General features: G+C 37.3%; 1 protein-coding gene across 2 annotated transcripts in view; it reads left to right on the forward strand.

Annotated features, from left to right (window-relative positions):
* Nucleotides 1-9,123: 9,123 nt before the first annotated feature.
* ABCB7 (ATP binding cassette subfamily B member 7) overlaps nt 9,124-25,608 on the forward strand; it is a 97,791-nt gene continuing 81,306 nt past the window's right edge. The window contains exon 1 of one of the 2 annotated variants that reach the window (XM_026451772.2): nt 9,124-9,353. In XM_026451772.2, coding sequence (XP_026307557.1) covers nt 9,186-9,353 — 168 coding nt within the window. In that variant the 5' untranslated portion in view covers nt 9,124-9,185. The remainder of the gene's footprint in view (nt 9,354-25,608) is intronic. The other variant, XM_026451773.2, reaches the window with a different exon arrangement.

A 25,608-nucleotide genomic window follows, 5' to 3' on the forward strand; every position in this document is an offset into this window, starting at 1 on the left:
TGCCCAGCTAATTGTTGTATTTTTAGTAGAGATGGGGTTTCACCATGTTGGCCAGGCTGCTCTTGAACTCCTGACCTCAAGTGATCCACTGCCCTAAACCTCCCAAAGTGCTGTGATTACAAGAGTGAACCACTGCACCCAGCCCTCAAGCCCTTTAGTAATCAACATTAATTCATTCATGAGAGTGTAGCCCTCATGACCTAAATATCACTCATCAGGCCTCAGCTAATAGGAATTAGGCTGAATTGGGGATTAAGTTTCTAAAACATGCTTTTTAGGGGGCATACTTAAACCATAGCAATTTTATTGTATGGAAATACCACATTTTGTTCATTCAGTTACCAATTGATGAACATTTAAGTTGTTCCTACTTTTCGGCTATTCTAAACAATGCTGCTGTAAACATTCATGTTCAGGTTTTTGTGCAGATATATTTTCATTTACAACTTGATCTTCAACCCCAGGTTTTTGTCATAGGCAGAATTCTAAGATGGCCACTATCATTTCCACCCTCTAGTATATATACCCTACATAATCCCCTCCACTTGAGTGCGGGCAGAACTTGTGAATATGGATGGGATATCACTCCACTGATTTGATTATGTTACATGGCAAAGATGAGGGAATTTGCTGATGTAATTAAGGCACTGAATCAGTTGACTTTAAGTTAATCAAAAAAGAGATTATCTTGGGTGGGTCTTTTCTAATCAGGCAAGCCCTTTAAAAGAGGGTCCCGTCCTTTCTTGAAAGAAAGATTCAAAACCAAAGAGATTCTCTTTCTGGCCGTGGAGAAGCAACCAATCACGTTAATTACCTATAAAAGGGGTCACGTGGTAAGGATCTGAGGATCCCTCTAGAAACAGAGTAGTCCTCAGCCAACAGCCAGCAAGAAAACAAGGATTTCAGTCCTACAATTGTAAGGAAGTGAATTTTGGGGCAATCAGTGAGTTTGAGAGAGGGACTCCAAGTCTCAGATGAGATTGCAGCCCTGGCTGATATCTTGATTTTTATCTTGGTGAGATCTGGAGCAGAGAATGCAATTTATCTGTATCTATGCTACTGACCCACAGAAATAGTGAGATAATAAACGTATGTTGTTTTTAGTCACAAAGTTTATGGTAATTTGTTATGCAGCAACATGAAATCAGTACAACATCATACTGATGCTTTTGCAATCATACCATTCAGTACTGCCTCCACGTACCTGAGTTTCCTTCCTTCTCTGTAATTATTAATACTACCATAATTATTGCAGTTACCTGGGTAACAATAGATCTTTAAAAAAAATCTGATTCTGCCAGAGAGGCTCCCTCAAACATAAAGTAAATAATGATTCGGGTTAGTAAGAAATCACAGAATCATGGGTTTTATAGCCAGAGGGATCTTACTGATATTACATTAATAGACAGATACAAACCCTCATCAGGCTCAGCCTATTAAAAATTGATGTCACACTCAACCCTATCGACCCCTTTGTAACCCATCTCATTAAAATAATTTTCCAGATAACTCTCTAATTTTTCTCATTCTCATTCTGTCACCCCACTTCAATGTCTTTTAGAATATCTTGAAATTGCAACTTGGAGAGTTTAAGATGAAAACTTTGAAGTGAGCTCTGAGAGCTTAAAAACATCATACTGAGTTTTTAATCTATAGCTTTATCATGGGTCTACATGCCAGCGACACAGATACAAAGACATGTTTTCACAGTTCACTGGATCGATCCTTCACACCAGAGTAAAACCATGGAGCTTTAAAACAGCAAGCAAGTTAGCTCTTCAAGAGACTTGAAATTAGGATATACCTTCTGGGCGTGGTGGTCACGCCCAGCACTCTGGGAGGAGGCTGAGGTGGGTGGATCACCTGAGGTCAGGAGTTCGAGACCGGCCTGACCAACATGGTAAGAGCCCCCCCCCCCCTCCCCCGTCCCTATTAAAAAAACAAAAAAAAAAAAAAGAAAGAAAAGAAATTAGGGTATACCTAGAAATATTTCTAAGGGATAAATTTGATGACTCTTGGAGCAATGGTATACATAGTGTTCAAAAGGAGATGATTCTTATTGTGCCATCCACATGGAGTCCCGCAGTCCTACAAAATTCCCACAAGATTATTCTTTGTCGAGATAAAGCTGGGTCACTGCTTTATAATACATAGAATTGCCCACAAAATTACAGTGAAAACAGATTTGGCATGCCCCCTAAATTCTACAAGTGACTTTGACACATACAAGAAAAGGCAGCATAGTTTAGGTTGGCAGTATAGACTTTAAAGTAAGGTTTAGGTTTGAGTTTTGACTCCGCTGTTTACTAGGTAAGCAATCTTGGGAAAATTCTTTAATGTCTGTAAGTCTCAGGTTACATCAGCAGAAAAAAATGGTGATTATAATATTAGCTACCTCATACAATATTTGAGAGGATTATATGATCATGTATGTAAAGCAGTAACTACTCCCTGTTACAGATGAAGCACTCGATAATTAATAGCTGTGATTATTATATACGAGGATTAAGATATTATTTTGCATGATATGCAAAGAAACCAGCTCATTTACAAATTTGTAAAAGATTTTTTCCCATGGAGGTTAAGCATTAAAGTTGACTAAAATCTCTATATTTTTATTAAGTTAAAAAATAACTAAAATTTTGCATTAACTTTTAAAATTTAATTTTTATACAAATGACTATTATTAAAACCCTCCCTGGCATGGGCTCTGGAATCAGACCTTCTGGATTTGGATATCATCTCTACCACTTCCAAACTACTTGGGCAAGCCCAGAGCTTCCTTTTCATCATTTGTAAGGTGGAGATTATAACAGAAACCAATCTTTATGTGCACTGAGTGGATTAAATTTGATGAGACAACTTAAAGCACCCAGTGCAGTGCAGCGCAGTGCTTAAAACAGAATAAATGTCCAATAAATATTCCCTTCAAAAAAGGGGAAAAAAAGTGATAAACATAACTTTAAAACAACTACTTATTTTGTGCAATGTTCTCCTAAAATCTCAATAGTAATAAACATGTGTGTGCATATGTTTATATATACATACACATAAATGGATATATATATTTGTTTCTGCTTTATTCAACATTATTTCATATATACTTTCCCATATACCATATCAACGCAAGTCCATACATATACTTTTCAAATAATAGCTGTTGAGGTATTTCCTTGAACTGCTTTTGGAATATTTGGAATTAGTTTCAAAAGTTGCACTGGTCATGGTGGCTCATGCCTGTAAATCCCAGCCACTGGGGAGGCTGAGGCAAGAGGATCACTTGAGGCTTGGAGTTTGAGACCAGCCTGGGCAACATAGAGAAATCCCATCTTTAAAACATTTTTAGGCCAGGCACAATGGCTCATGCTTGTAATACCAGCACTTTGGGAGGCCAAGGCAGGTGGGTCACAAGGTCAGGAGTTCGAGACCAGCCTGGCCAATATGGTGAAACCCCCATCTCTACTAAAAATACAAAAAAAAAAAAAAAAATTAGCTGGGTGTGGTGGCATGCACCTGTAGTCCCAGCTGCTCGGGAGGCTGAGGCAGGAGAATTGGTTGAACCCGGGAGGTGGAGGTTGCAGTGAGCCGAGATGGTGCCACTGCACTCCAGCCTGGGCAGCAGAGCAAGACTCTGTCTCAACAAAAATTTTTTTTAAATATATGTCGGGCACGGTTGTATGCACCTTAGTCCCAGCTACTTGGGAGGCTGAAGTGGGAGGATCCCTTGAGTCCAGGAGCTTGAGGCTGCAGTAAGCTGTGATTGCAACACTGCACTCCAGCCTGAGTGACAAGAGTGAGACTCTGTCTCTAAAAAATAAATAAACTAATAAAACAACAGAAAAAGTTGCTATTATTAATAACACTGATATAAACATCTTTATGCAATGCACCTTATTTTGGGGGAAGGGGAATTTTGGGCTGTATTTTTTAAAGTGTAAATACCAAGTTAAGAGGTATATAATAGAGACAAGAGGGCTAACTGACAAAATGTAAGAGACACTACCCTACAGGCTCCAAACACAGACAAGTTGGTTAAAAGCAGCAACAAAAATCCCCACAGTTTTTTAAAAAATGCGTAGTTGAGCTTGAAAGCAAACAAAGGAAATGTCTAGAGGTTAGAAACAAAAAGGAAAATCACAGCCAGAACAGAGTAAAGAGTTGAAGCCCAGTGGTCCATAGATAAACCAGATGTAAGACAAAGTCTGGGGTACTTTTTTTTCTTTTATAAATTAAGGTAATAAAGTAAAATCACTATTTTAGTGTATAGTTTTGCAAGTTTTAAAAATGCATACAGTAGTGTAACAACCACCACAATCAAGATAAAGAACAGTTAAATCGTTCTTCCATGCTCCTATGTAGTCAAATCCTTTTCCACTCCCATGTGGCTTGGGTTTTCATGCCCTACTGAAATGGGTAGAAGGCCACAGATCCAGTTTGTACATAGTGAGCTGGATTTGAGCTTCCTGCAAAAGGGAGTACTAGAAAAACTCTGATCCTTGGCCTAGGAACGTGGTCCTGAAAGCAATACATCTGTTCTCAGTTGTGGATTCTCCACGAAAAATCTGCACTGTGCATGGGTGCAGGATCCATACACATACTACATATATGGCATGGAAAATCAAAGCTCAAAAAAAACCAAAAGACTAAAAACTGATCTCAAACTGGTAAATTCTGTAGAAACACTCCAGAAGCAAACACAAAACTGTCCTGTAGTGACATTTCCACAACCCAATGTATGTGCAGAATTCTTAGGAAAGAGATTATAACAACAACAAAATCTCTTAAAGAAGAGATTATAACAAAAAATCACAAAGCACACAAGGATTCTCACTACCTAATAATAATAATAATAATAATAATGTACTGACAGGAAAATTTATTTTCACAGAAATTTAATTCAGTAATCTATCAACCTAAAACTTGATACTCAGCTGAACTATTATGCAAAATGAGGACGAAATAAAGATATTTTCAGGAACTTCAAGACTCAGTTACTATGTACAGAACTTCAGTGAAAGAATCACTAAAGGATGCATTCTGGCAAGACAAATTATAACCAGAAGTAAGAACTATAATGTCATTAAGCATGTTGAGCCTACTATTTTTAAAGAGTTTTTCACTTATGTTCATAACCAAGATTGACCTATAATTTTCTTGTACGATCCTTGTCCATGTATTAAGTTTATACCAGCCTCATAAAATACGTAGGTCATCCAGATAATCATGGTGGATTAATGAAACCTATTTATCACCTCTTCCTTACAGACTCCACCAAAATAACATAAAAGAACAAAACAGAAATAAATCCACAAGGATAAAGAGACTAGGATTAGAGAAGGGCAATGCAGGGAGGGATCTTCAACTAAGTCATTATTTTTAAGATCTAAGGCAGGCCAAGCACAGCGGCTCACACCTGTAATCCCAGCACTTTGGGAGGCTGAGGAGGGTGGATCACGAGGTGAGGAGATCGAGACAACCTTGGCTAACACAGTGAAATCCCATCTCTACTAAAAATACAAAAAATTAGCCGGGCATGGTGGCATGCACCTGTAGTCCCAGCTACTCGGGAGGCTGAGGCAGGAGAATCGCTTGAACTCAGGAGGCGGAGGTTGCAGTGAGCCGAGATTGTGCCACTGCACTCCAGCCTGAGCAACAGAGCAAGACTCCGTCTCAAAAATCAATCAATCAATCAATCTAAGGCAAATATCGTAAAACGTTAAGCTATGACTAAGCTGGGTTGTAGGTACATGGTGATTACATTTTTCTTTGTAATTTTCAGTTATGATTCAATATTACCAAATGTTGAAAGTACATGGAAAATAAAGAAGTTAGTTTCAGAAAGTGATAGGTGCTCTAGAGATGCCTCTAAAACTTGAATGTGCATATGAACAACCTGAGGCATTCTAATTAAAATTCGGATTTTGAATCTTTAAGTCTGGCATCGGGCCTGAGATTCTGCATTTCATTTTTTATTGCTATGTAATAGTTGTACATATTGTTGAAGTACCTGTGATATTTTGATACATGCATATGATAGCATAAACAACATATACAACAAGGTAATAATCAAATAAAGAAATATTTAGTTTTCCTTTATGTTGGGAATGTTCTTTCTTCCAAATGTGGTATACATACACAATAAAATATTGTTCAGCCATAAAACAAGGAAATCCTGTCATTTGCAGCAACATTGATGGAACTGAAAGTCATCATGCTAAGTGAAATAAGCCAGGTACAAAAAGACAAATACACATGTTCTCACTCATATGTGGGAGCTAAAAAGTAGATCTCATGAAGGTAGAGGGTAGAATAGTGCTTATCAGAAGGTAAGAAGGGCAGAAGGGAGGGACAATGAAGAGGTTGGTTAATGGGCACAAAAATGTAGTTAGAAGGAGTAAGATTTAGTGTTCTATAGTACAGTAGGGTAGGTGACTATAGTTAACAATAATTTATTGTATAGTTCAAAATAGCTAAAAAAGATTCTGCAGTTCTAACAACCTCTCAAGTAATGCCAACGCTAGTGGTCCGTGGATCACATTGGAATAGCAAGATTTTAGGGTAAATAACACAAGGCAATGGTAATACAGAGTGGTGGGGACAGGGAGTGGCCTCTTTAGATAAGGTTCTCTTGGAAAGCTTCTCTAAGCAGGTGACATTTGTTTTGAGACCTGAATGATAAGAAAAAGTCATTTAAAAATCTACAGGAAAGATATTCCTGGTAGAGGGGAAAGCAAGTGGAAAGGTCCTGAGGTGAGAATAAGTTCTGGCATTTTTTAGAAAGAGAAGACCACTGTGGCCTTTCTAAATTGCTCAAGTGTTTCTTCCACATTTCAGGTGTTATTAAGTGAAAAGAGCACTATGTTTGGAGTCATAAAACCTAGATTTGGTCTCCCTCCCATTAGCTCTGTGGCCTCTGACCTAGTCACAACTTTTCTTAGCCTCAGTTTCCTCATAAATATGGTACTATTAGTAAATAATACCTATCTTCCACGGTTGATGTGAGGACTAAATGAAATAAGGTATGACAAAGCAGATTGTAAGTTACAAAATACTATATACATTTAAGTATAATTATTGCATACATAAAGTGCTATCATGTGATCTGTGGTTGTAGCAGGTATTTATAGCAGCTTTTATTGTGTATACCTCTGTCTCTTTAATTTATGTCAGACAGTTATGTGTCAAGTTATTACAGGCTGAGTTGGCCTTTTTGTTGCTGCTCTTCCCCAGCAGTGTGCAACTCTTATTATGCTTCACGTTCTATTTCTGGGTGCCCTGGAAATTTTCTTTGGCTTATTTGGCAAACAAATATTTGCCTCACTTTAGCTCATCATAGAGTAACTACTTGGGTATTCCAATGTTATTCACACTTTTTGATCAAAAGAGTTGGCTTACAATGAGCACTACTTTTGGAAAAAAATAATTTGGCTCCATTCAAAGAGTTCACAACTGGGTGGTAAGATTCAGTGGCGATATTCAGCCCTAAGAGAAATCATTAGTAGAGTCTAGAGTTTCTCTAATGTATACTGTAGCTATCTTAACACGGAATACATGCTGAATAAATATTTGTTGATGACAATATAGTCATTAATAAGAGGCCATTACTGATCTACCGTCAACAATACAATAAGAAGCTAGAAACATCCAATTCGTCACTAAGTCCTGCCAATTCCATCTCTTAATTGCCCTGCAATCGATCTACTGCCACTGCTACTGCTAGGTTGAGGCCTCTATTTTATGACTGAACTATTGCATTAACTTCATGACTTCAATATGAACTCCGTCCATTCCAACCATCTCACTTAAGCCTGAGTAGCTTAATGGACATATAAATCTGATCATGTTACTCTCCTGATTAAAACTCTTCACTTCACTCTTCACTGGCTATAGGATAAAGTATTAACTTCTTAGAATGAAATAGAAAGCCCTTTACCTTCAGGTCTCTGTTCACTCAGGTTAATCTCCTACTACTTTCCCAAACTCCATAGACTCCTGAACCTGAAAATGTTTTCTTATGCCTTCATGCTTTTAACATGTCTTCTTTACACGTAATTCCAGTCAACCTCTTCAACTCGAGTTCTATTTTTCTTTAAATAACTAGCTCAAGCATCCCCTCGAATGAATTCCAGAACAAAAAAGCTAACTGCATGAGTTACAAATTTCTGTTTTTCCTTATCAGACTTACTAGTCCAAAGTACCTCTTCATAAAAAGTCCATAATTATTTGTCTCTTTTGTGTGAAAAGTTGGAGAATGCAGCAATGAATATAAAATTGCAACTACATTATTGTCTTCGGGGTTTCAGGTAACATTTACAACTGGAAATGCAGTTTCCTAGATAACTGTAAACATATTTTGACATTTTGTTTGATAATAGTGGTGACAAAAGAATATAAGCCTGTCTTTAAACATGGATTTCTCTCCATACATTTCACTTTACCACCCTTCAGTTAACCTAAGCGATTTTTCAAGAATTAGGTACGCTGCAAAAACGAAAGCGAAGAGCCAGAAAGAGTGACAAAATTAGTAAAGATGTCTGTAGTCTGTGTGTGTGTGTGTGTGTGTGTGAGTGTCCCACGAGGAACAGACCAAAGGAAAACTGCCCCAAGGTTTGCGCAACAGCAATCAGCAAAGTAAATCTTACAGGACGGAGAAGCAGTAAATCTCACAGCGCAAGCCTCCTCCCAGGGGAAATTAACGTCTGTAATTTAACCTTTTCTTAATTCAGAAGAAAGTGGAGATAAGAATATGCATAGGGAAAATGGAGAGAGGGGAGCGTGACATTGAGTTGGAGGAGGTAAGAGAGTAGAATGACGACATGGGGTTGACAGATTTAGCAGATACAATATTTGGGACACACGTACGAAGAAATGATTCCTTGTTTATGTGAAACTTAAACTTAACTAGGTAGGCATCCTGTATTTCATCTGGCAACTCCAGGTAAAGAGAAAAAGACAGTGTTACTCCAATATTCCCGGTTGTGTAAGGAAAACAATCAAAGCTCGACCCTAAGGAAACAAAAAAAAAATAGAAGAGGCTGCGCGAATGCATCCGAATCTTCAAACAGAATCCATTTCCGGTCTGGGGCCCTGGGAAAACAAGAAGAGGAGAGACAATTAAGGTAGCCGAATTCAGTCCGCCAGTGTCCCATAATCCTCTTCTCTCGGTTCCTCTTTCCTCGCTCAAGATGGCGCTGCTCGCGATGCATTCTTGGCGCTGGGCGGCCGCGGCGGCTGCTTTCGAAAAGCGCCGGCAGTCCGCGATTCTGATCCGGCCTTTAGTCTCTGTTAGCGGCTCAGGTCCGCAGTGGAGGCCACATCAACTCGGCGCCTTGGGAACCGCTCGAGCCTACAAGGTGAGATGCCACTGACATGGAAGAATAGGGTGAAGGGCAAGGGGACCTGTAGGGAAAAGGTTGCCCTCGTGACCTCGGGGCAGCGAGAGCACTAAGAAGAAAGTCATGGCTAACTCGGAGCAGCAGTAAGTGAAGGAAATTAACGTCAGTAATTTGGGAAAGGGCGAAGAAGAAAACCTTTTAGTTCAGCAAAGGGAAACGGGGCAGGAGGTTCTGGGCAGAGGACACCTGGAGCGCTGGAGTCTCTCCTAGGAGTCATAGTTTTTCTCTCATATTAAGGTTTGGGGTAGACACCATTCCCAGCCTGCTTACCTTTCTAAATACGAGGAAGACTGGGTTATTTTCCCCCATTAGTAATGGAATTTGGGACAGTTTATCTGTGGTTCAGATTTTACTCAGTTGGAATTAGCAATTCGGAGAGCACTGTAATGACAGTAAGCTATCGATAAACAAGTGGCGCCAGTTAACTCCCTTGCTGACAGGCGTGCTTCTTGATAGGCCAAAACCATAACTATCTTTCCAAAACATAGACCGCCCTAAAGTCTTATATAAATATAATTGTCCTAGATCTGAAAAATACAGTTATGTTCTCTGCGCACAGGTCATTTTGGAAGCCATAGGCTACTTAGCCTTAACTTATGAATGTAGCTATGGTTGTAGTACCTCTTAATATTTGAGTCCACTATTACCTCTCACTCAGGAACGGTTTTTAAAAAAATTATTTGTACTTAACTGTACTAAAGTATAGCTTTTTATTTTCTGTGTATTGACAAGAGGTTTAATTGCCACCACTTATTTATCAGTATCACTTTAAAATATTGTCAGCTTTGTATGAGAAACAACCTCTTAAATTTTGATTCTTCGTCTACAGATATTTAACGTCTACCTTGTACATAGCCCTGTGCTAGATAATAGGGTACTAAGAGAGACATAGAGTTATGCCTTCAAGGATTGTACAGTTTAGTTAAGGAGATTGGATCTGTGCATTACAAAAATAACTGAAAAACACAGTGGTGGGTTAATTAGCAAATGAATAGTGTGTACAATAAAGGCTGTAGACATCCAGAGGAAATAGTGATAACCATAAAAGTAATGGTTTTTGTTCTGTAGTTCTCCAATAAGGCAGATGAAGTTAAGGACCAGATTATAGAGAGTATTTCATGCTGGTGATAGAACTGGGGAGAATATTCTGAACAGGGAGAATAGGGAATGACACTAAGCATGTGGAAGGCTGATGGAATGAAATTTATAATTCAGTAAGTATTGAACACTTCTACAGGAGCAAACAAAATAAAATATAAGTCCTGTCTTTAAAGAGCTTAAAATCTAGTGGGAAATATGTAAATTAATCGGCAATTAAAATATAGTGGAGCTGTGTAATAATGGGAAAGGTGCAAGGTATGGGAGAGTATATGTGAGGGGTATTAAGTCTAATCTTAAGGTAGGGAAGATTGCCTTGAGTAACCGATACCTCAGGCAAGAGCTGAAAAATTAGAAGCTAGCCAGTTAAAGAAGGAATCGCATGTGCAAAGGCCCACAAGTCAGAGAGAACACGGACCTTTTATAGAACTGAATGTAGTTAGACTGTAGTGAGTCATTCAAGATAGGAAATAGCAGGAGATTAGGCTAAAGAAGCAAATCCAGATGATTTTATTAAGGTTTTTAAAGTATTTTATGGTTGAAAGTTTCTAACACATGATCTCGTGGGAATGATTTGTGTTCTGTAGTTCTCCAATAAGGCAGATGAAGTTAAGATAAAATTTGTAGGACTTTCTTAAGCTGGAAGAATGAGGGGGAAGAGGGAAAAGGAGAAGTTATTAGGAATCTCAGAGGAGGCAATGGCAATACAAATTTAGCTTTCTCTCTTTCCATGAACACTTTCTCCACAACTTCCTTCTTCCACTCTGTCCTTTACATCCTACTATTTCCTTTAGTTACCATTTCCTCAGTGTGCAAAACAAGGGAAAGATGTTACCTTTGTTTTCTGTTTCTTAAAGGCATAGAACTCTTGCCATCCTTGTTTTAAAATATAGATTTAACAGGGTGAGAAAGGAATGATTACAAAATTTTCAAAGTAGAAGCTGAGGTAACCTGAGGTACCTGCAAATTCGTGACTTGTGATTAAGATTACAAAATAATTATTGAATTCATACTTTTAGGACAATCATTAGTATATAGCATAATATTTTAGAGCTGAAAGGAACCTTAGAGCAGTGTTACGAGATAATGTTAGTGGGTTGGATTAGCACTATTTTAGATGAAATTCAGTAGAATATAAAGAAAATAGCAGTGCTTTTTACATCTTAAGTGAAATATTGTTTCATGAACTTTTGCGTGTGTATATATACACACACACACATATATACACACACACATATATATACACACACACACACACACACAATCCCACATGTATATGATTACTGGAATTCATTGTAAAATGTATTTCTCACCAAGTATATGCCCTAGAGCTGGGCTGTGGAATATGGTAGTTCTTTTGGATAGGTACTGTTTTGTTTTCATTTGTTGGTCTGACCTCATGGACAAAGAATGGGAGCTTTAATTTCTCCCAGTAGCAAGTACCACCTTCCCACTCTTCCGCCATTGGCTGCTAAGAGTTAACCGAGTAGATAAAAGTTAAAATACTTTACTCCTGGCTTTCATATTAACTGAAGTGGGAATCTAATAACAACACTAGGAAAATAATCCTCCTATTCTACTTTTTAGAGGTTCTAGTTCATATTTAAATTTCATAATATAAGATGCCTATGAAGAAACTACAGTGATTACTCAACAGACCCAAAATGTACTAAAAGAATAAAAAACAGAACTTATCCATCCTGGCTAACACGGTAAAACCTCGTCTCTAGTAAAAATACAAAAAAAATTAGCCAGGCGTGATGGTGGGCGCCTGTAGTCCCAGCTACTCGGGAGGATGAGGCAGGAGAATGGTGTGAACCTGGGAGGCGGAGCTTGCAGTGAGCTGAGATCGTGCCACTGCACTCCAGCCTGGGCGACAGAGCAAGACTCCGTCTCAAAAAAAAAACAAAAAACAAAACAAAACAAAACTTACAGGGGAAATAAGGGTGTCTTTAAGTGGATTATAGATCATGGAACTGAAAAGGGTGAGAGGTGATTCAGTGACATTTAAAGAAACTGAAGACATTTAAAGTGGCCTGGCTCAGTGGCTCATACCTGTAATCCCAGCACTTTGGGAGGCCAAGGCAGGTGGATCACCTGAGGTCAAGAGCTCGAGACCAGCCTGACCAATGTGGTGAAACCCCGTCCATACTAAAAATACAAAAAGCAGCTGGGCATGGTCACGTGCGCCTGTAGTCCCAGCTACTCAGGAGACTGAAACGGGAGAATTGCTTGAACCTGGGAGGCGGAGGTTGCAGTGAGCCGAGATCGTGCCACTGTACTCCAGCCTGGACGACAGAGCGAGACTCCCTCTCAAAAAAAAAAAAAAGTACCTGAAGGGGTTATTTGTAGTTCAGTGATGCCCAAACTTACCTGGAACATTAGGTTATGATACAAAAATGTGGACTTCATTTGCAGGAAGAGGGATTCAATGTGCATATGAGAAATAATTTCTTAGACTAGTAGTCTATCTTAGTCTATTTGGGCTGGTATAACAAAATACCATCAACTACATGACTTATAAGCAAAAGCAATTTATTTCTCACAGTTCAAGGTGCTGACAGATTTAGTGTCTGGTGAGGTCTTGAGGTTCATAGGCGGTGCCTTTTAGCTGTGTCCTCACGTGGTAGAAGAGACAAGGCAGCTCTTTGGCCCCTCTTATAAAGGGACTAATCCTATTTATGAGAGCTCTGCTCTCCAAGTCCTAATCACCTCCCAATGGCTCCACCTTTTAATACCATCACATTGGTGATTAAGTTTCAATATAGGAATTTTAGGGGGACACAGATGTTAAAAGCATAGTCCATTTATTAGGAAACCAAGAAAGACTTTTAAAATTATTAAACAATAATTTACTGTCATTAGAAAAATATTAGCTATTAGGAAGCAGCCAGCTTGGTTTTGAAAAGAGCAAGGCATACCAAACCAATTCTTCATGTGAGTGAGTGACAGTCTATCTTGATTTCAATAAGGCTTTTAATTGTCCCCTGCATTGTTCTCACCCAGTAAGCTTGGAAGGAATGATATTGAATACTATTAAGGGGTCTTGAGGTAGTAGTAAGCCTTACTGTAAAGAAAATACAGATGACTTAAAGGATTTTTATTTCTAAATGTTAAAAATAATGAAATAACTGGTGTGCAAAGGGCATAACTTGGTATTGTGGAGTCAACACTGGACCAGGACACTTGACTGCCTGAGCTCTATTTGTACTGTTAATTATCTTGGACAGATAACTTGTTCCTTTGAACATCAGATTCTGTAAACTAGTAATATTTGACTACCAGATCTCTAAAGTTTCTTGCAGCTCTCTTGTTTCTTTACTGTAATCCTTTAGGACCAGCCCTTTGTATATAGTACCTCTACTTTGTGATCCTAGTTTACTACTAGTGTAGTATTCAGGAGCAACATAGGGTAAGTTTAAGTTCACATGAATTTTTAATGGGACAAATTTGTATTGTTCTCATCACATTTGTATATCTAAGAGTAGGAATAGAAAAATTGAATTTAATTATGAGTTTAGTATTTGGTAGTGTTGGGAAGATGGAGTAGTGTGGAGGAAAAAGTAAACTAGGTTCTGAAATCATCTAGGATGATAGAAATAGATTCTAAGGGGTGGTGAAGAATAGCAGCAATGCTATAAAAGTTGTAAATAAAGATATACCTTACATGGGCTGTATATGATAAGGAATGGAAATATAAAGGTTTTAGTTGAAAGTGGCACTGGGGCTTGAGAAGAGGAATTCAGGGGATTCCTTATTCAGAGATAGTTGAATAAATAACATTATCTAAGTCATTGACACATTGGTTTTAACTAGTTATTAAGATTATTAGGAAGAGGAAAAAAATTTAATGTTTCTAAACTTTGTTTTAGAAAACGAGGCCCTTTGAGAGTCTGATAAAAGCCATAGACCTTCGCCCTAGAAAAATACACATATGTACATGCTTCATTTTGCATGCAATTTCAGGGGAATCAGAAACATATCCTCTCTTCCAGTCGAGAATCCCTGATTAATACAATATTGCTGGCTGGTGGGTTTCTAATGGAGTTCCTGAGTAGCCAGTGGCAAGATAAAGAGCACTTGTCACTGGGCAGTGGGGTAGAAATAGAATGGAAACTTATATCAAAATTTTGATTAAATGATAAATGTATAATTTATCATTTATTATGCAATTGTTATGAAATTAATATCATTTATTGCTGTATTATTATTGTCAGTGTTATCTTAAATATTTTGCTTTTACAAAGAAAAGTATGTTCTTTCCCATATTGTAAAATAAGGTCTATGAAAAGGGATAAAATTGCCCTTTCTGTATATGATTCTTATGCTTTACATTTTCCCCATTTTAATTATACAAAACCATATCTAATAAAAACGTTAAGACAGATATCTACAATCCCACGTTAAATAATTTTTCCTTTTTCCTTTGAATCTCTGTTCTTTCATGTACATAATTTTTACATTATTGGGATAATTTTAAATTCTGTTTCTTTTTACTTGTGAGCATTTTTTTTCTTGGTGCTCAGTCTTGACCAAAATTAGATCTTTTAATTACTTAAGATTTTAGTAATGTTAATAGGTATATATAGTTACCTGCAAAAGGTGATATTTTTGTTGTTTTGGTTTTCTCCTTCCTTTCCTAAAATCCATCTCCTTGAAGTCTTCATCTGTGCTCTCTTGACTCCCTTGTAGGATTTGCCACTAGTGAGTAAAGATACTTTTCAAGTCTTTATTTAACATCATTTGCTCTTCACAGTAATCTGGTTAGGTAGGTGAACATTTCTTCGTAGTAGCTATGGCTTCTTCTGTCCTTTTCAGTCCCTTAACTTCTGCCCTAGTTTTAGACCCTTATTTATGCATGGGTTTTCTCCCTGCTTTCAGGGATTTGCCCTTTCAATCCATCCTATACAGCACATCTAGATCATTCTTCCTAAGGCATAACTTTTATCCCATCACTTCCCTGCATAAACTTCAGTGGGCTTTACATCTTAGCCTTAAAAATTTCCACCTAACTAGATTGCTGGCCATATTGTAAACAGATTGTCCCTCCAATCACCCTATATTACTCCCTGTTCCTTGGACCGTGTACTTTTTTGTGTCTGTTCCTTTTTTTATGCCATACCCTATGTCTGAAATGCCCTCTAACTCGTGCCTATTTTTCAAATGTTAGTTCAAAGGTCAGTCCGTTCCCTGAAACCATTACTTATAAGCTAATAAGACTTTGATTTCTCCCTCCTCTGAACTCCTGCAACACTTTTTCCTACAAGTAGTTATGTATCTTGTGGAGGAGATAAGATTTTATGTGCCTAAAAGGCTAATATACTCCAGTAATCTTTTTGTTTTTATCTTCCACAGAGCTGGGCACGGTATGTTACATGTAATAGGCAATCAGAAAATATATGTAAAATGAATGATTAAACTCTAATCAAACCAAAACAGAAGTCTAACATAATAATTAATAATATTTGCTCCACTGCTATACATTTGGAATTGAAAGCTAACTTTCTTCAGGGCAACCTCATAAGTTTGTCCATTGCATTTCTGTCATTAGGCATATGGTACCGTGGTGGAGTAGCATCACTGATTGTTGTCAGTTTTGGTTCAATAACCAAAGCACACCTACTTTTTATCCTGAAATTTTTGAGTTACTTTATTTGTGAGCATCATTTGCTAAGATAAAGTGACTTACAAGATAACATTATTTGAGGAATAAGATATAAAAATTTGCTCTTTGTAGAAATTTTAACTGCACACTGTATTTTGGGATGTTCATTAGTCCTCTGATTAAGTTTTCTTTACAATATCTAGAGAGGAATGGATATTAGAGTAGGGAAACTGCATCCTAAGGGTATAGTTCCTTAGGTGCTGATGTTTCGGGAGAGCAGCTTTTAAACTTATGCTTTTCAAAGCGTATTAGAAAAAGACAAGGTGAAACTTCAATTTTGGTTTACTTATCAAATTGTTTTTACTGATCTTGAGTAGCTTATACTGTAATATCACTGTAATATATTCATATTTTTGACTGCATGAATATTTCCTAAGTATGAACTCTTTCTTCAACTACTCTGACTATAGTGACTTAACAACTGTGCATGTACATGTGTGCTTGCCTGCTCCGTTTGCCTTAACACCACAGATTGGGTAGCTTATACAACAGAAACGTATTTTCTCACAGTTCTGGAAGAACTGTGAAGTCCAAGATGAAGGTGTCCGTAGAGTTGATTTCTTCTGAGGTCTCTCCTTAGCATGTAGATGGCCATCTTATACCTCTGTCTTCACATGGTCTTTTCCCCTGTGTGTGTCTGTGTCCTGGTATCCTCTTCTTAGAAGTATACTAGTCATATTGGATTAAGGCCCACCCTAATGACCTCATTGAACTTTAATTACCTCTTTAAGGGCCCTGTTTCCAAATATAGTCACATTCTGAAGTATTGGAGGTTAGGACTTCAACATATAAATTTGTGGGGGCAGGGAGTACACAGTTCAGACCATAACAATGTGTGTATGTGTTTGTATGTGTGTGTATGTATATGCAAATGCATAGAAAATTAGATAGGTATACTCCAGTCTGGTAAAAGTGGTTACCTCTGGAGAGGGGGAGGGTTTGAGATGCTAAAAGACAAAGAAAAATTAATTTGCTATTATGGATACACAGACACAGTTTGATATACTGTACTTGTTTTTACAATGAGAAAAATATTTCATGTTTAAGCTTTTCAATTGATGAACTGACCTTTTTGAGTAGGTTGTATTATGTTCATTTATTTGAAGTCCAATTTGTTTTGTCTACTAGTAGTAATGCATTTTAACATCTCTGTAACTTTTATTTTATTTGTTTATTTTTTATTTTTTATTTTTTTGCGATGGTGTTGTGCTCTGTTACCCAGACTGGAATGCAGTGGCACAATCTTGGCTCACTATCACCTCTGCCTCCCAGGTTTAACTGATTCTCCTGCGTCAGCCTCCCAAGTAGCTGGGATTACAGATGCATACCACCACACCTGGCTAATTTTTGTATTTTTAGTAGAGACAGGGTTTCGCCATGTTGGCCAGGCTGGTCTCAAACTCCTGACCTCAGGTGATCTGACCACCTTGGCCTTCCAAAGTGCTGGGATTACAGGCCTGAGCTACCATGCCTGGCCTTGTAACTTTTATTTTAAGTTCAGGGGTACATGTGTAGGTTTGTTACGTAGGTAAACTTATATCATGGAGGTTTGTTGTACAAATTATTTTATCAGCCAGGTATTAAGCCTAGTACCCATTAGTTATTTTTTCTGATCCTCTCCCTTCTTCTACCCTCTGATAGGCTCCAGTGTGTGTTGTTCCCTTCTATGTGTCTATCATCATTTAGCTCCTACTTGTAAGTGACAACATGTAGTATTTAGTTTTCTGTTCCTGTGTTAGTTTGCTAAGGATAATGGCCTCCAGCTCCAGCCATGTCACTGCAAAGGGCGTGATCTTGTTCTTTTTTATGGCTGCATAGTATTCCATGGTATATTTGTACCACGTTTTCTTTATCCAGTCTGTCATTGATGGGCAATTAAGTTGATTCCTTGTCTTTGCTATTGTGAATAGTACTGTGGAGAACATACGTGTGCATGTGTCTTTATAATAGAATGATTTATATTCCTTGGGGTACATACCCAGTAATAGGATTGCTGGGTCAAATGGCAATTCTGTTTTTCTTTCTTTGAGGAATTGCCACACTGCTCTCCACAGCAGTTGAACTAATTTACACTCCCACCAACAGTGCATATAAGTGTTCTTTTTTCTCCACAACCTCACCAGCATCTGTTATTTTTTGACTTTTTAATACTAGCCATTCTGACTGGTATTAGGTAGTGTTTCATTGTGGTTTTGATTTGCATTTCTCTAATGATTAGTGATGTTGAGCATTTTTTTTTTTTCGTATGCTTGTTGGCTGCATGTATGTCTTCTTTGGAAAAGTGTTTTTTTCATATACTTTGTCCACTTTTTATGGTTTTTTTTTCTTGTAAATTTGTTTATGTTCCTTATAGATGTGGAATATTAGAGCTTTGTTGGATGCATAATTTGCAAAAATTTTCTCCCATTCTATAGATTGTTTATTCTGTTGACAGTTTCTTTTGCTGTGCAGAAGCTCTTTAGTTTAATTAGATCTCATTTGTCAATTTTTTTGTTGCAGTTGCTTTTGTTGTTTTTGTCATGAAATCTTTTCCCGTGTCTCTGTCCTGAATGGTATTACTTAGGTTGTCTTCCAGGGTTTTTATACTTTTAGATTTTACATTTAAGTCTTTAATCCATCTTGAGTTTACATTTTAGTCTTTAATCCATCTTGAGTTAATTTTTGTATATGGTGTAAGGAAGGGTCCAGTTTCAATCTTTGGCATGTGGCTAGCCAGTTATCCCAGCACCATTTATTGAATAGGGACTCCTTTCCCCATTGCTTGTTTTTGTCAGGTTTGTCGAAGATGATATAGTTGTAGGTGTGAGGCCTTATTTCTGGGGTCTCTATTCTGTTCCATTGGTCTGTGTGTCTGTTTTTATACCAGTACCATGCTGTTTTGGTTACTGTAGCCTTGTAGTATAGTTTGAAATCAGGTACCTCCAGCTTCGTTCTTTTTGCTTAGGATTGCCTTGTCTATTTGGATTCTTTTTTGTTTCCATTTGAATTTTAAAATAGTTGTCTCTAGTTCTGTGAACAATGTCAATGGTGGTTTAATAGGAGTAGCTTCGAATCTATAAATTGCTTTGGGTAGTATGGCCATTCTGACTATATTGATTCTTCCTATCCATGAGCATGAAATGTTTTTCCATTTGTTTGTGTCATCTCTGATTTCTTTGAGCAGTGGTTTGTAGTTCTTGTAGAGATCTTTCACCTCCTTATAGTTAGCTGCATTCCTAGGTATTTTATTTTCTCTGTTGCAATTGTAAATGGAAGTTTGTTCCTCATTGGCGCTTGGCTTGACCGTTGTTGGTGTATAGGAATGCTAGTGATTTTTGTTTTTATTTTTTTATCTTTTTATTTTTATTTTTTAGAGCCGGGCTTGACTCACTGCTAGTGATTTTTGCACATTGATTTTGTGTCCTGAGACTTTGCTGAAGTTGTTTATCAGATTAAAAAGCTTTTGAGCTAAAACTATGGAGTTTTCTAGATAAAGGATCATGCCATCTGCCAACATGGATAGTTTGACTTCCTCTCTTCCTATTTGGATGCCCTTTATTTCTTTCTCTTGCCTGATTGCCCTGGCCAGAACTTCCAATACTGTGTTGAGTAGGAGTGGTGAGAGAGGGCATACTTGTCTTGTGCTGGTTGTCAGGGGAATGCTTCCAGCTTTTGCCCATTCAGTATGATGTTGTGATGTTGGCTGTGGGTTTGTCACACATGGCTTTTCATATTTTGAGGTATGTTCCTTCAATATCTAGTTTTTTGAGAGTTTTTAGCATGAATAGACGTTGAATTTTATTGAAAGCCTTTTCTGTATCTATTGAGATAATCATGTGGTTTTTGTCTTTACTTCTGTTTGTGTGATGAATCACATTTATTGATTTGAGTGTGTTGAACCAACCTTGCGTCCTGGGGATAAAGCCTACTTGATTGTGGTGGATAAGCTTTTTGATATGCTGATGGATTTGGTTTGCCAGTATTTTGTTGAGGATTTTTGCATCAGTGTTCATCAAGGATATTGGCCTGAAGGTTTTTTTGGTGTTGTGTCTCTACCAAGTTTTGGTATGAGGATGATGCTGGTCTCATAGAATGAGTTAGGAAGGAGTCCCTCCTCCTCAATTATTTGGAATAGTTTCAGTAGGAATGGTACCAGCTCTCTGTACATTTGATTGAATTCAGCTGTGAATCTGTCTGGTCGTGGGCTTTTCGTGGTTCTTAGGCTATTTATTACTGCCTCAAGTAAAGAACTCATTATTGGTTTGTTCAGGGATTCAGTTTCTTCCTGGTTTTTAGAGATCCTCCCATACTCTGAGCAATCACTCCTGCTTGTGGGACATAAAGAAGGCACCAAGATCTGAAATGACCAGCACCCCGTCCCAAAATAAAAAAGTCTTTAATGCGTTTATAAAACTTTCCTGGAAGTACTTGCTACTTTTAAATGTAACCAGTTTTTGGTTGTTACTTCATTGCGGAATTGGGAGATTCTTTGGAAATTTAGTCCCAGTGTTTCCTATTCATTTCAGTGGTTTCTTCTCTTGCTATGTAACACACATACTCTGCATATATGATTCTGCCTAGTAAAGAACTATTTATACTTAGGTTTCTTTTTTTCAAAATCAAGTTTTTATATTTAAAAAACATGAAAACAGTACAAACCCACTACTGAAAGATCAGAAAATACAGAAAAGCCAAAAAAAAAAAAAAAAAAAAAAACCAGCTATGCTAACAGGTCAGTATAACCTATACTTTTAATAATACCAGCTAATATTTTTATAGTGTTTTAGTTTACAAAATGCATTAAAATTTTACTTTTTCTTGCTCCTACTTATTTATTTAGTGATTTTCACCAGGATCAGAAAAAAGGCTCCCTATTGATTAGAGCTTTACTGTCTAATACAGTAGATACTAGCCATATTAGCTATTTAAATTTCAATTAAAATTAAAGATTTAGTAACTTAGTCATGCTAGACATAATTCAAGTGCTCAATAGCCACATGTGGCTAAGTAGCTCTTATATTTCACCACACAGAATATTGCTGTCATCACAGAAAGTTTTCTTGTACATGGCCATTCTAGAAAGTAATTTTAAGTTGGGAGTAACATTATCAAATTTGTTTTAGTACTGTGATTCTGGGTGCAGTTTGAGGGAAATATTAGAAATAGGCAAGGATTGGAGATAGGGACATCAATTAAGAGAATATTGAAGTAATATAGGAGAGAAATGATAAGTGCCTGCATTGCCTATCATGAGGTAGCATTGTCAAGATTTGTCACCAAGTATTCTTGTATCATGGAAAGATGACAGGGCTTTGAAGCAGGAGAGTATTACCTTATCTTAGTTATTTTATCTCAGTCTCAGTGTTTTTAGACTATAAAATGGGTATTTGAATAAAAATTTTCTTACCCATCTGATATGGTTTGGCTATGTCCCCACCCAAATCTCATCTTGAATTATAACTCCCACAATTCCCACATGTTGTGGGAGGTGATTGAATTATGGGGGCAAGTCTTTTTTTGTGCTGTTCTCATGATACTGAATAAGTCTTACTAGATCTGATGGTTTTGTAAGGGGGAGTATCCCTACACAAGCTCTCTCTTTGCCTGCCATCATCAATGTGAGATGGGACTTGCTCCTCCTTGCCTTCTGCCATAATTGTGAAGCCTCCCCAACCATATGGAACTGTAAGTCCATTAAACCTCTTTTTCTTCCCGGTCTCGGGTATGTAGTTATCAGCAGGATGAAAATGGACTAATACAGTAAATTCGTACTGGTAGAGTGGGGCACTGCTGAAAAGATACCCGAAAATTTGGAAGTGACTTTGGCACTGGGTACCAGGCAGAGGTTGGAACAGTTTGGAGGGCTTAGAAGAAGGCAGGAAAATGTGGGAAAGTTTGGAACTCCCTAGAGACTTGTTGAATGACTTTGACCAAAATGCTGATAATGATAATGGACAATGAAATGCAGGCTGAGGTGGTTTCAGATGGAAATGAGGAACTTGTTGGAGACTGGAGCAGAGATGACTCCTGGTATGTTTTAGCAAAGAGACTGGTGGCATTTTGCCCCTGCCCTAGAGATTCGTGGAACTTTGAACTTGAGAGAGATGATTTAGGGTATCTAGCAGAAGAAATTTCTAAGCAGCAAAGCATTCAAGATGTGATTTGGGTGCTGTTAAAAGCATTCAGTTTTAAAAGGGAAACAGCCCTTTGTGCATCCATAATCCATTGCTTTGATAAATAGAGTAAATCTATTTAAATAAACCTATTGTAAAACTCTTTGAAACAAATTCTTAAATGTTACTAGCTTAGAATATTGTCATATATGTAAAAACAGTAAAATCAAATTATATTCTGTCTCTAGAGTTTATCACCATCTAATACAGCTCTATGTTTACAAAAAGAACATACTACCAGTCTTTTAACAAACACTTATTGGGCACTCGCCATTTGGCAGACATTCTACTAGGCACTGGGGCTATAGCTGTGACTAAGGCATAGCCTTGCCCTCCAGGAAATCACAGTTTGAAGGAGAAAACAGGTAGGCAAACCAATACTTTAAGGAGTGGTAAATGCTTTTGTAGAGTGACGTGCAAGATATTATATGAGCCCGGAGATGGGGAACTACCTTCAGTCCAGGGAGGTCAAGAAAGACTTTGCAGGTAAACAATTTATAGATGAGTATTGAAGTCTTGTAGGTAGATGTTGGACTGGTCGATGAATGGGGAAAGGCTAATTTAAAAACACCTTGGGGGGTGATTCTTTGAAAGTATGCAAACATCATGTTTCTTTCTAAACTTTCAGCAGCTAATTTTAGCGTGCATCAGTGGATCTTCTCTGCAGTTATTACTGTGGTGTTTGCCTAATTACAGTTGGCCCTCCATATCCATGGGTTCCGCATCTGTGGATTCAATCAACTGCAGATTAAAATATTTGGAGAAAAAATGATGGTAGCATCTACTGAATATTTACAGACTTTTTTCCCTTGTCATTATTTCTAAAACAATACAGTATAACAACTATTTACATAGCATTTATGTTGTATTAGGTACTACAAGTAATCTAGAGATGATTTAAGGTATACAGGAGGATGTGCATAGGTTATACATAAATACTATGCCATTTTATGTAAGGGACTTGAGCATCTGTGGATTTTGGTATCTATATGGGTTCCTGGAACCAGTCTCCCATAGATACTGTGGGACAGCTGTCTGTTTTTCTGTTTCCCTCATTCCTTCTACATTTGTTTGTTGGAATTTTTCTGCAAGGAAGAGATGTCCCTTCTCCCTCATTTAATTGTTAATTTATTTATACCAGGATGGACTCATAGATGTTAATTATATTCTATGAGTTAAAATCCGTTACATTAATTATATATTTTGTTGCTCTATTTTTCCAGGTTTGGGCCATCGGGAGATCCTTTAGGTTGGCTCCTGTTTGGACATGCCCTCATCTTTTTCCAAGCATTTCTTTACTTTCTGGCATCACACAATGTTCCAGGTTCATCCTATATTTTCCCTGCACTGGCCCTGAAATCAGCCCCCTTTCTGGAGGGCAGTTTGTCAGAATGAATCAAAAACCTTAAAAAAAATTTCACCCTCTTTGAACCAACAATTCTACTTCTAAGAAACTGTCTTAAGGAAACAATCAGGAAAGTGCACAAATGTTTGTAAGTTAATATGCAGATACTCTTTACTGTGTTATTTATAGTGTTCAAAGTTGAAAATAGCTTTTGTATCTGACACTGGAATTAGTTACATAAATTATGGTTCAGCCGTCAGTTCACTGATCTTGGAAATTATGTTTTTCAAAAATATGTAACGATGGGGAAAATGCTGACATTCAGTGTAAAAAGCAGTCTACAAAATTCAGTAGGTCAAATGATTGTATTTAAAAAAAAAAAAAAAAAACATATGTAAGAAACGACGATTTAAAAAGAACCACACCCAAATATAAAAACAGTGTTTATCTCTGGATGGTAGGATAATGGGTGACTGTTATGTTCTGTAATCTTCGCTGTATTTTCCAAATTTTCTACAATGAACCCAACTTTCGTTTTTGTGATGCCGAAATATGTTACAGTAAATATGTAGTTTGGGCCCCATTATTGTCTATTCTTTGCTGTGGCCTTTAAGTTTCTCAGCGAATGAGCTGCCAGAACCTGAGCTGCTTTCTGTCTCCGAAGCTTGGTTTAGAATTAAAAGATGCTGAATTGATATCTTTTTTAGAGAAAAATGGAATTAAAAAATGGCAACATATTGATAAGAGGTGACTTTAGCTTATCTCTCACGTGCTCCACTCTCATCCTGAAGACATGAGAGTTAAGGGTTTTTGTCTTTGTTTTTCACCTTATGAGATTATGTCCTGGTGATAGAACTTCTACTTCATTCCCCAATTCTCATGGGTAAAGTTAAGAAGAATAGGGAGATTTAGTGGTACAAAAGGATGAGAGAAACATTTGGTCTTGGTTTCTATTCTCTTTTAATTTTATTTTTGACTCTGAGTGTCTTTTCATGTCCTTTTCACATCCTGCCTTTAAATTAAAGAAGGATCAGAACAAGGTCAGAAAGTGAAGGTGGGAGGAAACCTTCACTCCCAATCCTGTCCTAGCCTTTTATCCTAGTTGTCTATAGAAAGGAGAGCAGAGACCTTCCAGATGGAAAATCCATTCTTATCCTGGGAGTAGATAAATGGTCATATCACTTATTTTCATTGTTTTAAGGTTTAATTTTATCATATTTAATTGTTAACCCATTAACGGTTTATTTTAGTGTATGGTATTAAGTAAAGATCTCTTTTTTCCCATACTGATTTAATATGAAGAATTTGTCAAACAGTGACTTTATATTTGGGTTTGTTTCAATATTTGGTATTTGATCTCATTAATTTCCCTATCCATATGTCAGTACCACACTGTTTCCTTTATTAGACACAGGGTTTCACCCTTTTGCCCAGGATGGACTCCAACCCCTGAACTCAAAGGATCCTCCTGTCTCAGCCTCCCCAGTAGTTGAACTACAGGCATGCACCACCACACTCAGCTTCACATACCATTTATTTTACAATACATTGTAATATCTGAATAGAATAAGTTTCTCCTTCCCAACACACTTACATTACTCCTCGTCTCCAAAATTTTCTTGGCTTGTCTCACTAGTTTATTCTTCCAGAGAAGCTATTAAAATAGTTTTGCCAAGATCTCCTTTAAAAATCCTATAGAGATTTCTATTGGATTTCATTAAATATATTAATTTGTGGAGCATCAATATCAGCATATTATATAATCTAGTATTTTTCTCCATTTATTTAAATTTTCTTTTATGTACTTTGGTAAAGTTTTGTAGCTTTGGTCATATGTGTCTTAAAGATTCTATACAAATTTATTGCTAATATGTGTATGTACAGTTGATATTGTGACAGTCTAACCCATATTATATTTTCTATAAACTAAGGGCATCTTCACAATGCATTAAA

The sequence above is a fragment of the Piliocolobus tephrosceles genome, chromosome 12 (assembly GCF_002776525.5).
Source record: "Piliocolobus tephrosceles isolate RC106 chromosome 12, ASM277652v3, whole genome shotgun sequence".
NCBI classification, from domain to species: Eukaryota; Metazoa; Chordata; class Mammalia; order Primates; family Cercopithecidae; genus Piliocolobus; species Piliocolobus tephrosceles.